We start from the raw sequence: 16,808 nt of genomic DNA, 5'->3' as shown, positions 1-16,808 counted from the left end.
AAAAATAATCTGTCTGTGTGTGCACATCCTACCTTCCTATATTACAGTGGAACTGTCATCTTCCCCTTTCAAGGGCTCTGCAATTAAGAGAACATCTCATACATGCAGTCTAGAAAGTAACAAGAAATATCTGTGTGGGAGCATTTGAAGCATGGGTTGGAAGAATCACTGAGGAAAACAGTGAAGACCCGGGAAGTATGAGATCTGGGAATGCAAACCGGTGAGAGGAAATGCAGGAAAAATTCAGAAAATAAGAATTTACTGGCACCACAAAAAAACCCTCAAACCAAACAAAAAAAACCAGCTGACATTTTAACCTGTTAACTGTCAGTTTCAAACAAAGTACGGTTATCAAATACAGACCTCAGCCCTAGCAGGGAATGTTTCAGCATGTTTATCAAATGTGAGCTTTACTGTAACTGTGGTTTTGAAGTGTACTGCTTGGTCTCGGCAGAGACCAGACTTCGTTCTTCTGTTTCCTCTTCTATTTTGTTCTCTCTTTTACATATGTTTTTTTCTTCTTCAACCCCTTTCTACTTCCCTTATCATTTTTTTTTCCTCTTGTTCTCACTTACTTGTAGCTCATTTTCAGATATTTTTTTGCACATAATTCTGGTGTCTTGTCACAGAAATCGTTCCAGTTTAATAGCTCTGGTGTTCTAGACTACTAATCTTTGTAATTTCTCTGTATTGGAAGGGTGGATAAGATAGGCTAGGTCTTGCTCTGTATTACTGAGAGTAGGGCGGGTTTGTTTGCAGAAGTTACAGTGATGTTTTTTTAAATTGTGATAAAATCTTTTTTCAGTAGAAGCCTGTATTGGGAATAAGTGGTCAAGGAAGCAACTATTGGACTGGAACAATCTTGTTCCAGCTAAGGGAAGTGTAAGAATAATTCCAGATCGGAAACACAGAAGAGTGACAGGCCATTTCAGTTACTGAACAGAATGGTGTTCTCTGTATCAGCTCTTGAATGGCCAGGTGCTTGTTAATTTTAACATTTAGGTAGCTTTTTTGACAAGCGGTATCAGCTGGAATTTGTAGTAAAGTTGAAAATTCAAATCTGGCTATTCCAAGAAGATAGCAGCAATTGTCTCCTAACAGCAAATCTTTAAATACCTGACGTTTAGGCTGATTTTTTTTTTTTTCCCAGTCCCAGGCAGGATATCTGCATCTGTTGGGGGGGATGCATGAGGGAGGTGATAGGTCTAGATACTGCATTAATGGATGACATGGCTATAGCAAAAGTCTGCAATTGCACTTAAACCAGTGTTAAGTGGATTATTTTTCTCATATTCGTAGCCAGAATTTTTGTGCGGTAACATGCAAGTTAATTTCCTTTGTCATTATTAGTTAGCTACTCAAGGATTCAATTAATAACTTCATTGTGCAACAATTTTAAGAACTTCCTGTAGTTACCATGGGAGTAGTTAGTATTTTCTATTGCTCTGAACCAAGTATCTGAACCAAGGCAAAGACGAAGAATCTTTTCTACATAAAATCTCTTGGTAGATTTGTAAAGTCTACTGCGTGAATGTTTTGTGCTTATACCTATGAAACGGCATCCGCAGTGACTTTACTTTTGTAAGTCCGCTGGGACTAAAATGGAACATCAACAAAGTTTGTGGCAATAAACATGAACATAAATTTAGGCTTCTTGGAACTGTCTTGACACATTGTAACTAGTGGAAACTAGTCTTGAACTTAATTGTTGTTTCAGCTCACACCTACACTCAGTATAAATACAGAGGTTCGTCTCTTCCTCTCACAACAGGGCTCCAAACCAAAGATTGCAGTTAGTCAAGGTCTGCTCCCAGACTGCTCGGGTTGTTCTGCTGCTGTCCTTTGAAATCAGTACTATCCGTAAAGACTAGAGAGATTTACTAACTTACCTTGGAAAAATGGAACTGCAAATTGAATGTATTCCTACAGGAGAAATCATCCGCGTGGTTAGTCGCAATGGAGAACGCAAGACTGTAAGCCTGGTTTTTATTGCCCTCTTTTCCCTTCTTTTAGCGTTAATTACACAATAATCAACTTAGTCACTGTTGTTCTGAATGAGAAATGCTAGTGCAAAAATACGAGGCTTCTGCAGGGCTGGAGTGACTGTAGCTGCGTTGTGAAGAGTTTTCTCTCACTAGGATGAAATCTGTAGCAATGAATGTCAATATTAAGTGACTGGGAGTTTAGAAAATGATTAATATGTATTTCCTGTAGAAATACTTCAGTGTACCAAAATTGGTGCGACTTGCAGCTGGTGTTTGGCCCGGGTGTTTTCATTCTGTCAGAATTCTGGAAGCATTTCCAAACTACAAAGGAAGGGGGGAAAGAACTTTGAAGAGAGTATGTTGATCCTCTTCAATATTGATTATCCGTGTCGTCACTGGAATCGTGCCCTGAATGTTATAGGAAGGTTCACACATCAGAAATTCAGTAGTAGAGGAACATATTAATGGACTGTTACTAATATCTCGAGGAACTGACTATCCCATGAACTTGTGACTTTGACTCGGGTTCGGGGTTTGAATGTAAGCAAATGGAAAATCCATGGGAGGATTATTCGTGGTTTGACATGGTAGACATGAACAGTTAGGAAAGGCACAGTACTTTTCTAGAAATAATTTCAGTTTTCAGTACTCAAATAACCATTCTGTGTGTCCCGAATATTTTCTAACTGGATTTGTATACTTTTTAATTAAAGGAGTCTAAAGAGAAGGAACTGTGTAAAAACTCTTCAACATGTTTAAGTGTACCTAAAGGCAACTGTGAATTTGTATTTCTCTGGCATAGGTAGCTATAAACTGTTCGATAGAGCTTCAGTTCTGGTAGGAGATTGCTGTGGGCAGAGCCATCTTGTACTGAAGTATGCATCTGTGCGTGTTGCTCCAGCTTCCTAGCATTGTCTTTCTAGTAAGTAATCTGAAACTTGATCTGAAAATTAGCTAAAACATGTACTGTGGGGATTACACAATTGTTAGAGTCATTTTACTGAGAAAAACCTGAGACCTCTGCCTTGTGTGAAGGGGAGGTAGTACCAATTCCAGTGTTCTTTGGTTTTCAGTAAACGGTCTGGGAATGTTACTGTCTGATTTGTAGTGACAGTAGAGGACACCGGCGGGACTGAATTGTCTTTCCCAGAGGGAACCATTCCTTTAAACTTTATCCTGAACAGCACAGGCCAGGATCCTGGGGGAGACAGAGGGAAAAGGTGTTGGTTCAGCTTTCTAAATAGTTTCAAATACTCATTTGAAACTCCTAAGTCTGTAAAACTGTAGTTTGCTTAATTTGCTACTTTGAGAACATCGGTCTCCATTTATCAAGTTCTGTTGGTGCTGCAGGAATGGCCAGAAAAAAGCTGTTTCTGATGTGCTGTGCTTTAATACAAACAGAAGCTTACGGTTAAAGATGCTTTGCTGCAGGAGCGGCAAGCGCAGGGCTTGACTGTTTCAGCTCGGTATGCTTCAGTCGGTCAGGATTAAATCCCATGCCTCGCCTGCCTTGTGTTAGGAGAGGTGAACCGGGATGCGTGTTGCCGCACGGAGCGGGTGGTTACCTGAGCTTGTTGGCAGTTCACTCTGGCTTTGGGGAATGGCTCCGGAGTGAACTTCACCCTGCGTCCTTCCCGGGGAGATGCGCTCCTGACGGTTCCCCCAAACAGGTGCCCGCGAGGAGGGGATGGCAAAGCCATTATCGGGGGCCGAGGTTTATCTGCGGGGAGCCGAAGCGTACGGGCAGGCTGCGGGTGGCCCGGCCGGTGCCGGCGGGCCGCGGGGGGAGCTACCGTGCGGGCGGCCCGCCCCGCGGAGCTGACGGCAGGTGAGGGCGGAGGCAGGGCCGCGGCCTCGCCGCCCGCACTCCGCATGCCCGGCGCTCGGACATGCTCACTAGCGGCGCGGCGCGGGCTCCCCTGGGCAGTCGGCGCCGAGGCGCTGGCGGAGCCGCCACAGGGCCCCGAGCCGCGCGTCGCGGGGCGCCGAGCGCAGGTGAGCGGGGCAGCGGGGCAGGGGCGGCGGGGCAGGGCCGGCCCCGGCCCGAGGGAGGGGTGACCGCGGCCGCCGGCCGCCGCCCCCCGCGCTGGCCGAAAGGCGCCGGGGCTCGGCCACATGGCCGCGGGCTGCCCCGGGGAGCACGCCGCCGGCTCGGGGGCTGCGGAGGGGCGCGGGGGGCGGCACCGGCCGGCGCCCCGGGGGAGGGTGGGCGGGCGGCCGCGGCTTGGCCGTTCCCCCGGAGTCGGCCACCTTCCCCCGGAAACTCTGAAATTTCCACGGTAGAAACAAATGACCCTTTCAGAGCAGCCGGCTTCCTGGCGGCTGCCCGGCGTGGCTCCGGGGCAGCCCTCCCCTCCCCTTCCGCAGCGTTACCGACACCGCCCGGTGCCGCTCGCCTGGCCGTCCCCCGCTGCAACGGGCTCCCCTCCTGCCCAGGCTCGCCCGGAGAGCTGCCGTAGGGGCAGCACGGGGACCGCTCCCGAGCTGAGACGTGGCCGTCGACCGGTGTGTCAGGGAGGTCCCGCCGCCTTCCTCTCAAGCATGGCTTTCTGTACATACCGAACTTGTCATAAATGTCCTCGCGCTGCCGTGTGCTGACTGGCGGTACGCCCTGCTGTGGGCAGCGCTTACGCTTATACTGGAATCGTTCTTCCTCGTCCGTCAGCTTTTGCACAGGTGCCTAAAAGCACTTCACAAAGATAGCTCGGTATCTTCAGTCCTCTCGTACAGGTGGAGATGTCAGACACCCTAACTTCTCCAGCTTTGACCATAGGTCTGCATCCCCGCTGGGACTCGAGGGTCCCCATCTGTTGCACTACTTTTTGTGCCAGTCTTTCCCTTTTCTAATACACCTGGAGTTAATTGCTTGAAGTGACAGTGATTTATGGAAGGAATCTGACTCTGTGCTGAATGAACAACTCCTTCTAGTAACATGTAACTTCTGAAGTAACCTGGCTTGATCTGCATCCTCATGTTTGGGAAGGTTACAGAAGAAAAATGGTTCTGAGATACTATACAGAGACTATTCTGGTATTTATTCTTTCTATGACAGTTGCTTGAGGTGGACGGTTTCTCCAGACCTACTTGTAGATGGTAGCTGCCTTGGTTTAGAAAGTGACAAATGAGAAAATTTGTTTGGTTGGTGGGACAAGCCGCGAAAGCAGAACCACATCTTAGAGTAATGGGGAAGAAAGGTGGTTTTTTTTGTCTACTTTTGGAGCAATAGACAGTTACCAGTTGTCAGCACCTTTTCAAAACTTTCAGTAACTGCCTAAGGCTTACGGAGCTGACGAGTTCTTAATTTTTACAGTAGGCCCTGGTATGGCAACCACTGTCATTGCACTTAAAGATTTTAAGTTTTGATACTCAGTATAACCCTGTGTTTTAGGGAGTGGCTGTGTAAATATAAATCTTGTCTTCTGTTGTGCCTGGCAGGGACCAGTGGAGTGCTAGACTGTACGCACGTTATCCTAATTTATCATGACATAAAGGATAGATTACTTTTTTTAAAGGGAAAACAAGTCTGATTCATAACATGCCAAGCTAGTGAGAGATCCCATGTGACTCAGGATCCAGCATGTAATTTCTGTTCACTTTTGCATAACTAATAGCAAAGAAACTTGTGAATTATGATACATCTTCAGAATTTATAATTGTTTATGACAAACTGTATAGATCCTGACAAAAGTCTTCAAGTCAGGTAGAAGCCTTTTTTCTTTCTTTCTTTCGTGTTTTTTTTTTTTAATCTAAGCCCACTGGAGGAAGGACAGTAAAAAAACGTGGGCCAAGAATGCTTAGCAACAGATGCAATACACTCTGTCTTTCTAGGAATAAGTTCAAACTCTGTGGATGCCTTTATGCAAAAATAAGATGGTTCCAGTAGTATTCAGACATTTGGGATTGTTTTATTGCTTGTAGTGTCATCTTGCTTACAGGACCCAGCCTTAGTGTGTTGAGAACGGCATGCTTTCTAGGAACTGTACAAATTCCTCTACCCCTGTCAAAATGGACACCTGCACCAAATGCAGGAGAAACAAACTGCAGCAGCTGGCTGCAGTCACAGGGCGATGTGTAAACCACAGCCACTGTGTATTTCAGTCCATTGCCCCCCTCCCTCACCCCAGTGCTCTTACCTGACAGTTTTGAATAGTTCCAGCATGCAGAATGTTGAGGATGACTGGGCTAGAGCACTTTGTCTCCCAGTCTGAAGGAGTAACGGGTGAGAACTGTTCACAGGGTGCTTTCAAATAGCTAATGCCTTCTGTAGGACAAATGTGTGTTTGGGAAAATGCAATGTGTTACTGATGCTGTAGAAAAGGAGGTGGAGAGAACTTCAAGTACACTCCTAAGGATGGTGTGTCCTACTGCCCTTTGTAAGTGATCCAAATGCAACTAAAGTACTTGTCCTTTCATACAAACTGAAGAACCATTTATACAGGCATATTTGCACAATTCTAAAATCTTGCTGTGGGGAAAACCATTTGTATTGTGCGTTGGCTTACCTGTATTGATGACAGTCAAATGTGGTTAACTTTTCAGAGCTGATCCAAATTAAAACTGAGTAGGCAAAACAAATAGGTCGTTTGTCTGGAGCAGTTTCCCAGCTCAGCTCATTGTGTGAGCATGTGAACGTCTCTGCCTGCACAAAGAATACGATGGCACAGGAAGAAATGGCTGGGATCGGGTGGGGACTGCTCCGTTGGTGGCAGCAATGCTTTGTACTGGTGTAAAGCACTTGCAGTTAGAGCATGGGTTTGTCCTCCATCAGGGGTTTTACTGTGTTATATCCTGCTTCGCTGCTTCATAACCAGCTCGTGAGTGATGTGGTTGGTTTTGACTAGGATTACTATCCCTGACTTCAACAGTAACCGTACATCGAACCTTCTATCTGCTTTTCTAGGGGATGAGGTTTGTATGGGTTGTCTTTCTGTGAGATTGTAATACAGTTATTTTTCTGCCCAGAGGGAGCCACTTCTATTGTGCCTCTGTCTGGATTAAATGATCTCTGTGCTGGAAAACATTGTGATGTTATTTTGTGCCCTCCTCTGCATACTTTACTCCTTGTCATTGCGTTAGTGGGTTAGGTGGCCAGCTCTTCCCAGAAGGCATTAATAAAGATGTAAGCAAGCAGTATAAGTAAATGTGAAAGGCTAACAAAGTTTGTTATGACAGAAGGTTCTGAGTGGAGAAATCTCAAGTAACTTACTGCACCTGAGTCATGTTGCGTGGGGGTGGAAGGGCTAGTAATCTTTAAAGCCCTGCCCTGCATTATATTTAAATACTCTTCAATACAATAAGGAGTAGCAGGGCCAGTACCTTTTCTGTTAATGTTAATTACCTTTTCTTCAGTGTAGTCTGTCCTATATTAAATTCCTGTAGTGGAAGGCAATAAAAGTTAGTATTTAGAACTCCTGTGACTTGCATGCATGCATGGATAGCTCTTCCTGGCAGTTTTGTTCTTTAGGAAAGCGCTTGGTCACATGTGAATGACCAGCCAGCTTTTCTTCACCGGGACACTTGCAGCCCTTTAACCGGTACGTTGGCCTTGGTCCGGCTTGGCCACCACCCTTCCTGTAATTCAGTTCAGCAGCTGGTAATAAATGAACATAGATTTTTAACAGATCTTGTGGCAGTACCTTTGGAATGCTACAGTGTTTGCCTTCTAGGCAGTAGGATCCTGGAGCTGGAAGATAGGGCAGCCTGCAGTTACTGGAAAGTTTCATTTACCAAACGAGCAGTGTCACTGTTAGTGGCAAAGAATGTTATGTCAAAATGTATTCTGATTTTTGCTGAGAAATGGATAGTCTATGAAGGTCAAAAAAATCCTTCATCCATGCTATTCTGAATAATGTTTCGGGTTTTTTGCTTTTTTTTTTCTTTCCCCATAAAAGACCTTTCTAAAATTGCTGCTAAACAAAAAGATGCATGTGGACAAAACTACAGTTACGATGGCATTCAGCCTGCTGTTTGGATGCTGACTGGACCATGTAAGCTATAGCTGCTTTAAAAGGCTGTGCCTTGAAATTTATTTCAGTAATTTCTTTTGGAGGGACTTTTCTAGTAAAACTTTACTATGGATATCTGACTCTCTATTTCCGTGTAATGCTCTTGTATCTGACCAGAGATTTCACCCTTACAAACTGTAATACAGAGTTGTGGTCCTAATTTTTGAGACAGCGCATACTCGTAGCTGGAGAACAGCCTTTGTAGTGGTTTTAAGACTTCAGGGAAACCTTTGTGTCTTAGCAGCTGAGGTTGCATTTCATTAGTTAGAGTGATCTGTGGTGCCTTATGCCAGCTGACAATCACCAGGTGTATTTGGCCATTTTACTAATGAAGAGAGGGATTATTGAAGGAGCTGTAATTCAACTAGAGAACAGTGTTTGTCAGAGGATTTTATTTTGGTGAGCGTACAGCATTCTTTTCTTCATTACCATATACCCAGTGTTTTATGGTTGGTTTTATGTCTGTTTTCATTATCACCTGCTGCCTGGTCTAGATGGGATGTTCCTGTCCAAGAAGCAATCATCTTTACTGCGGAGTTGTAATGACAAACTGAGAACAGAAAAGAGGGTAAACTCGCCTCTCTCACTGTGCTTATTGTTCATGGCTGAAGGGTCCAGTTCAGTCGATGCCCAGTTATATAATAAGGAGGTAGTGATTTGTTTAGCTTTTTAGAAAATTAAATTCCTCTGAAACAGTATAACTGGAATTACAGAAGTAGGAGGAAAACTATTTTCCGTTCTGAAGCGTGTCTTTGTATAGTGTTGTGAGTTGGGTTAAACTTGCTAACAGTAACTAATAACTTCTACCTTATACACTCCACACTGAGTCATTGTTTACTCAGGGAAATTACTTCCAACAGCCAGACTTGTTTGCTGACTTTAGTAACTAAAATATGCAGTTCCATGCGTTACAAGGCAGCACACTATAATCAACATTTTAAAAAGAAACAAAAACGGATACGTATTTGCAATGCTACACAATGTTGCATTATAAGTAGTATTTCTGCAGTTCAGGTTTTGATCTGCAGCAAAGGCTGATTTGTCCAATGGTGCAGTTTTGGGAAGAAGGATTATTGCAAAAAATTATTTTTTTTTCTCTAATTTTATTGAACCTTCCAAATTAGAGACCAGAAAGCCTTGTTCTCTGTTCACACATCTTGTTGTTTTAAATAACAGGTTGTCTTATACTCTTAGGATTTCTGGAGTCTGTTCGGAATTGCCTTTTCTTCATCTTGGGAGGGAAAGCCACACCTTTGCACCAGGAATTCTCCCTCTGACAGAACTGGAACTTAGACAGCAAAACAGATGTTTCTTTTGCCTTCTTTGAAGCGAGCACTGAAGTTCAGTTGTGAGCAGTTTTCTGCCTTTTCTGGACCGTGTATCAGCTGTTTTGTGTTAGCACATTATTTTCTCATGGATGTCACAGGTAGCTTTCCTACCCAACTATATTACATCTGTTAAGATTCTGATAACAGCTGGGGTTTGTATACCTGCTTGCCTTTTGGTGTGCTGAACAAACAATGCCAAGTGCACACGATGCAATGTAGTAGGGTTTCTCCGTGGGTTTGTTCATGCGGGAATGAAGTGGGGGCAACTAAGCGTGGCTGACTCGAGTGTGAGGGAACTGTGGGAAGTGTTCGCACTGTTAAACTGTAACTTTTGAAGATACTTGAAATCTTCCTTTTGAATTTACACATTTCTGAATTTTGTGATCAGTTCTCTTTCATTTTCATTCAGAGATACCAAGTACCACATAGTTAAAAAATATTGCAACTTGGAAGAGAAGATTCAGAGCAACATGATTACTGGAAAAGGATTACTAATGTATAACAAGGGACTGCTTTTATATCTGTTGCATCTTTCCAAAAACACCACACACACAAAAAAAGTACCTATCGCATTTCTCAAACATTGCATTTTGAATAGTGTATTTTTTGTTTGATTGATCCCAAAGTCACAAACTTTTTTGGCCATAATTTTATTTGAAAATAGAAAGGAAAACTTAAGCTTTTGTGCAAAAATGAGGGCAAATACAAAATATGTAATTTCCAAAATCCCCATTTTCTTTGTGCATGGATTTGTTGCTCTTAAAGTTGGGGGAGGGGATCAAAAGCAAGTTCTGCAGAGAAGTACAGAGTGGTTTTTTGTGTGCCTGATTGTAGCACTCTGTGGGAATGCAGATGATTTTTAAACTTTAATCTTGTTGATCTTCTGTCGGGAGAGCTGGTGGATAGGAACTGGGAACAGCAGCTTATGGAGCCATTATCAAAGCTAGAACAAATTTATATTTGTTTAAACAGGCATGGTGGGGATTTGCATCACCCCTAAACCTTATGAAAGCATTGCTCTGAAACTCTTGATTTTTACCACTGCAGAATTACTCATGTTTTACTTTCGTTACCTCCATTAACACAATTAACTACAGTGCTATGAGAGTCCTAGCAGGATTTGGAGTTGCTGAGAGCCAGCACATTTCCTTGGGCGTAAAACCATGCCATTTTTACTCCGAGATGTCTTGTTTCTGTCAGATAGGGTGTAGAAGTCAAAGTATGGATGCACATAGCGAGGCGAGATACTGTTGATGGGACAGGGAAGTTACCTACTCTTAAGCTTAAGGGAATTTGAATATCATGTGTTGGCTGAAGGGGTGGGAGTCTGAAAGAAAACTGGAGTGGGAAGCCAGAAAGAATAGTGGAGGCTGAAAAGGGGTGGGAGACCAATAAAAGCAGAGACCAAAAAGGAGTGGGAGGCCAAAACGGTGTGGAAGCTCAGCAAGAAAAGTACAGGCCAAGAAGAAGGGGAGGCTGGAAGAGTCTGAGGGGGATAAAAAGGTGTGGGAGGCAGAACAGGTTAGGAGATCAAAATAAGACTGTCATAAATCCAGCCAATCTTATTTTGCTCTCCTTTTTGTCTGTGCATCCTCCTGAAGTAGTGGATCCACAGGCTTATTTAGCTGAAGAAATTTAAAGCTCAGCCTTATGAAATAACTTGGGGACAAATGCCTGTTGTCTTGGTGCTCTCTCTTGGTTTCAGCATTTATAATTTTGGTTTCCAGCAGAAAGCGTTTCTTTAAATTGTTTGAAATCTTGGTTGTTACAGAAGTACAGATGAGCAGTAGCACTGCCTGTCAGTTAGATGTTGTCTACCTTAAAATACTGTTCTTTAAGATCACCAAAAAGATGTCTCCTCACTTCACAGAAGAAACAGTGCTCTCATGACTGTTTGTGCAGGGATTAAAGAAAGCTAGGAGTGATTTGGAATAATAGAAGAGAGAGTTTATGTACCTTTGTGAGGTGTGTTAGAACCCCTAGAACATTTAAGAAAAACATGTGATGACATAATGATACAAACACAGTATTTTTTCTTTTTGCCTGATATAATTAAGGAATAAGGTTGATGGTTTGGGCCATTTATATATTTATGTAAAGCTTTCAGGCATCATTTATCCCAAGTATAAACTAATCTGATTTGAGATTAATTGTGTCCTGTCCTGATACAAGGAAGAAGTATAAAGGAAAGGAGAGCAAAAGAAAAAATTTTAAAAAAGAGTGTTCAAGATGAGCTGCTCTTCCCGGAGATTGTTGTAGACAGTGACCACCTTGAAACCTTTCTCTACCGTGTGAGCGAGAGCTAGCAGAGCAGGGGATGTCTGGGGCTGAGAGCCTGGCAGGTAGTGAGTGTTGGGAGTGAGGTGTTGCGTGCTGCTCTGGTAGCTTGGTCATGAGGGCACCATGTGAAGAGGAAATGTTGCAAGAGTTGTGGAGTTCTGTATGCAAAAAACTTGCAGAGCGAAAGAGGGTGTTTGATCTCTCTTTAAACTGAAACCTGACTGGCTGCCAAGTGTCTGTTTCTGCTCTGATGATTCCATGTCTAGGCAGGGACATAGGGGAGCTCCTTCCAACCTTAAGCCTCGAATATATTTACCTGGCAACTGCTGCTGTCCAAACCACTTTCTTAGTTCAGTTTGCAATGGGAGGAAAATTCCACAAAGTGGCTCTGTGTAGGATGAGAATGTGAACTATGTCCAGGCTGAAGTCCATGGAACTCAAAAGCTGTGCTCATGAAACTTTTCTAGAGGCTTCAGTTAAGTTGGCTGTTTGCCAGTGAATGTGTTTTTGCTGAAATGCTAATTGTCTCCCATCAGAAATGGGTAGCACCTGTGAAAGCATCGCATTGCCACCTGAGTGAAAATGGGGAGTGGAAGAAAATCAGCGTTGTGCTGCAGTGTTCACAAAGAAGTCTTTTGCAAGCATTGTACAAGCAAGCTGTTACTTTCCAAGGAAAAGTGTTGTTGTGACAAATCTTGCTTTTCATTTTGGATAGGCTGGAAAGGTAAATTCTGGTATAAAGGTCTAAAACTAGCTGTCAGCTTGGTACCTGGCCTCTCTTTTGGCCAGCAAATTTCTCTGGTTAATTTCTCTAGCACTCTACTGAACTCCTGAAAGTGCTTTTCAGGTCATACTTTCACTGGCCCCAAACCAAATCATCTTAATTGCAAACCACTTATCTGAACTGATGGTTAGTTAACACAAATGTGACACAGTGCTTGTTAGAGTAGAAAATCAATCCGTGTTTAGTGTGGGCTGGATTGAGATTTGCAGATTGATAGGGAATGGGAAAGTTCATTTGGGTCAGTAACTGGCACAGTGATGAGTGTGTGGAGTGAGCTCCCCCCTTCCTGCCCTCCTGCGTACTTGCAATCAGAGCGCAGCATCATCAGCCCTCATTTTTAAGGCACCTGCCAAAAACTGTCGGTTGTTTGCAATTTGTTGAAGAGCAGACCAGTGTATTAGCTGGGCTTGCTTCTGCCGGCAAATCTGGTGTGACATATATACCCACATGTGTTGGGTAGTTTATATTGCTGATTTCCTGACCACGGAACACTACAGCTGACAGTCTGTAGCCTCTAGCGTCATTCCTGGGCTTGTCCTGGAGGCTGCTGGTGGTGATAATATATGCACATCACTGCTCAACGCTTTAAACATTTGGAGGCATGTATATGTGGTAAAGGGTAGGGGATGAAGCAAGCGGCCAGAGAGTCTTAAAGTTTCATCTGTATCACTCTCAATGAAATGCCCTTTCTTTACTTGTCTGCCAGGAGGATGTATTCCCCCAGTATCTCAGATAAGCTTTTACTGACATGAAGTTCAATTTAAATTGGTTTTGCTGTAGTTCTCCGCTCCCTGCCTTGTACCTGTACTAGCATCCATTTGACCCTTTGGTGAATCGATTGAAACAAAATTTGGAGAACAATGATGAAGAAAAAGAGAATAAAGTTTTTTGTTTGTTTAGTTCCCTGACCTGTCTCCTCAGAGCTGAACAGATCTCGGTCCCAATACAGAGGAGGGAGAGCGCCAGGACAAGCACAGCTGGGGACAGAGGATGGGCTGCATCACTGTAATGTCAGCTGTCTAGGTGAACTTTCAGCAGCCTGGAACTGCTCTGGCACCTTGGGGAACGTTTTCTGTGCTCTTTTCACTTTGGAGAAGTGTCTATAATGTAATGCTGTGGGAATGATGGCTTGTGTAGCCGTTCCCTTCTTATGCTACTGTTTTTTGGTCCTTGAAGTCAGTGGTAGTGAGGAGAAGTTTGAGTTTGCTAGAATGTTCTGCAGTCATACTGGGGGACTTTTGTGCCATGGTGTGTGGGCTGATTGGCACTAAAACCTTACAGCCTGTGCATGTGGAGCTAAGCCAGCTGTTTGGAACATAAATGCTAATTAGTTATCTTCTAAATGTTGGCTTTATTAAGATTTATAAATAGAATACACTATCTCCACTCCACTTCTTGTAGTGGGGATTCCCAAGCTATAATACTTATTATAGCTCCTAGGCAGTACAGTAACCATCTGCGTGTGGAGTGCCTGCATTGCTGTTGCCTGTTATCATGGTATCAGGTCAGGAATAGAGAGGCACTGATAAATCCTGGTACAGACAACCAGCGTAAACACACTTGGATGCTGAGCCAGGAGAAGCTGGTGTCTGTTCCGCTTCTTGCCTAAGCGGCGAGTGGCTGCCTAAGTGCAACGTGCCCGGGTTCAAAGCAGGGAGTGTAGCCCAAGTCAGAGCGGCCCGGTTGGGCACTGATGTCTGGTGTGTTTTGCTCCTTCTGGAGCAGATACACCTCTGCCACTTCCCAGAGCATTGCTGCTTGTGGAAGGGGTTGGGGGAGCCAGTGCGATGAGGGACGCCCTGCCCAGCTGAGGATGCAGGGATGCCCAATTTTGCACTGCTCTTCAACAGATGTAGAGGTTCAAAGGACTTTTGGGCCCTGTGGGACTCCAGCAAGTCCCACACTACACGTGTGGGGTAGTAGGACAGGGTTACGGTGTTGTGGTATCTGAGCATGACGTTGTGATCGACACAGAAAGGGTAAGGGAGAAAGAATTCATTTTGCTGCCAAAACCTTTCGTGCGAGAGGTTGGATCTGGATGTGTGCCCTTTCTGGGCGTACATGCAGGTTCCTGCAATTTGTAGCTGCTGTTGCTGTCACCACCAGTAGTGGCACCCAAGTAAACAAAATTTAGGAATGCCATCCTGCAATAGAAACTTCAGGAGGCTATTTCTAGATGGAATTGAAGCTCCATGTGATTTAGTGGACTGTAGCCTCATTGTGATGGTAGAAGGCAACCAAAAGTGGTTTGAACTGGAATTCTTTATTGTTGCTAACGTTGCAGTGGGCAGCTGGATGAAACTGTTTTGGAGCTTTGCTCCTTTTTCATAGCACTCTTGTTAAAGAGGCTTCATAACAAACTAAAAAAGTTTGGCAGCTGCTAGTGCAAGCCCATATTTTTAGATGCCTTATTGATACTCTTTTTCGCCCAGAAAAAGAGATATTCTGGCAAAAGACAATTAAAGAAACAACATTAAAATGTGCATACTAAACACACAGATGATCACCCAGCAGGTAAGCTGGAGCAGCAGAGGTAGTAATGAGTTAGCACTTGGATTTAGTGATTTTTGGAATAGAGAGGTTCAGCTTTGCAGGGAAGGGTAGTACCTGCATGTAGCTACTCCTGTCACCCATCAGCTGTTCCAGTAATTCTCCAGAATGTGGAATTTGTCAGATTACCAGACAAGTGTGTGCTGCCTTTGTGCTGCCTATCACAGACACCGGGAATCCTGAGAATGTGAAGGACTCTCAAATTCCAGTTCTGTGTGCTTGCCCTTCCCCTCCTCCTCTAGGGGCTAGTGGAAGCAGGAAAGGAGGTCAGGCTTGAAATACAAAGTCAAAGAAGAGGAATTTGTGAATATATAGCAGATAATGCCCATCACTCACTGTACTTTGCCACTCCCACTCCACCTCCCCCCCCCCCCCCCGATTGTGGAAAGTATGATTAAAGTCAGCCGCTCCGCCCTGACTGTCTGAACCATACATACATGCACAAATGCCAGATTCTCTTCATTCCAGGCTGCTGACTTCAAGAAGGACTTGCTCTGACAAGCTGGAAATGAGGGCTGGCAGCTTCGTCTGCAACTCAAAGGCTTTATCTCTCTTAGACACTCTTCCTAACATTTCCCACAAATACTGTTCTGCTGGTAGGAGCTGTTGTATACACAGGACGCCATCAGGCACTTATGAATAAAGACTCACGTTGTGTAACTCTCCTTAGAACAGGCAAGGAAAACTGCATAGAGCAATTGGCATCAGGCCCACAGCAGAGCTTGCTCTCCCTGCACTTCAGCCTCATTACTTGGGGAGCGGTAGGGAGAGTCAGCTCAGCCTTTTAATTCTCTTGTCCCCCTACCGAGAGCTGGTGTTCTTTCCTTCACAAAAATGCTACCGTCCAGCCTTCATCTCCTGCTTTTGATGATTTCCATCAGCTGCTGATGCATTCATCTCCAGCTTCCCCAGCATATTCCTACAGTTCATCGCCTTGTCCCCTCTCTTTCCTCTCTGAACTCCCACCTTCACTCCTTCCCCACTTCACCACGGCAAGCGCAAGATCTTTGACTTCTAGGATTATGGCTCCACCAGTAACTTTCGTTTCCCTGATCTTGCCTCTTAGCATTATTGCTTCACTGCTGCTTCTGCTCAGTGAAGGATGCTAACTGTGTCCACCTGTTAGGGGTTTTTTGCATGCGCCTTTAAGTTGGCTGCTTATGCTGCATATGCAGTCTTTCACGTAGAATATTTATACACCCTGACCTATCTCAATCAATTGATGAACTCAGCCTTCAATAAATGCTTTCCTGGAGTGAAACCTATTTGAGAGATGTAATAATGGCTTTAGAGAGCATCTGTGCCAGTAGTTGCAAGATGGCCAAGCTCTTCTTTGGATGTTGTTTTTGCTTCAAAAGGAGTATTAGGTCAAGTATATTTTAACATTCATATAATATTAAACATGTGAAATAGAGATAACTTTAAGCTTGATGCAGTAAGAAGTGCACCCTGATAGAAAAATTTATCATAAATGAAATTTAAGTAGCCGTTATGATTGTGACGTGATTTCTGCTTAAAAGGGTGTCATCTTTGGTGTCATCATCATGTTGCTTCAGAAGCAGCTTGCCAGTGCTATTTTAGGTTGTGGAGGGTGCGCACATGTATATATTTTCTAAAAACCGTAAGACCTACGCAGCACTTCACAGATTTCACAACTGGCTGTTCGTAGACAAAACTTTTTTTTGTTGTTTTTTGTCTGATTTTTGAGGGAGGGCTGTTGTCATAGAGGCTGTGGCCTTGACTTACGGCAGTATAACCTAAACATGTTGAGCAGAAAAGGGATCACACTAGTCTGAGCTCCACATTCTCTCTCTTGACCATGGGACTGTTCTTTCTGGACATTGTGTGGGGAGAAAAAAAAAAAAAAAAAGGTGAA

General features: G+C 44.0%; 1 protein-coding gene across 1 annotated transcript in view; it reads left to right on the top strand.

The window, feature by feature from the left end:
• Positions 1–3,836: 3,836 nt before the first annotated feature.
• Positions 3,837–16,808, top strand: part of MYO1C (myosin IC) — a 58,871-nt gene continuing 45,899 nt past the window's right edge. The window contains exon 1 of the mRNA XM_055794178.1: positions 3,837–3,980. Coding sequence (XP_055650153.1) covers positions 3,858–3,980 — 123 coding nt within the window. The 5' untranslated portion in view covers positions 3,837–3,857. The remainder of the gene's footprint in view (positions 3,981–16,808) is intronic.

This window comes from Falco peregrinus, chromosome 2 (assembly GCF_023634155.1).
Source record: "Falco peregrinus isolate bFalPer1 chromosome 2, bFalPer1.pri, whole genome shotgun sequence".
Taxonomy (NCBI): Eukaryota; Metazoa; Chordata; class Aves; order Falconiformes; family Falconidae; genus Falco; species Falco peregrinus.
Note: the sequence above shows the minus strand (reverse complement) of the source record. Positions and strands in the feature narration are given on the sequence as shown.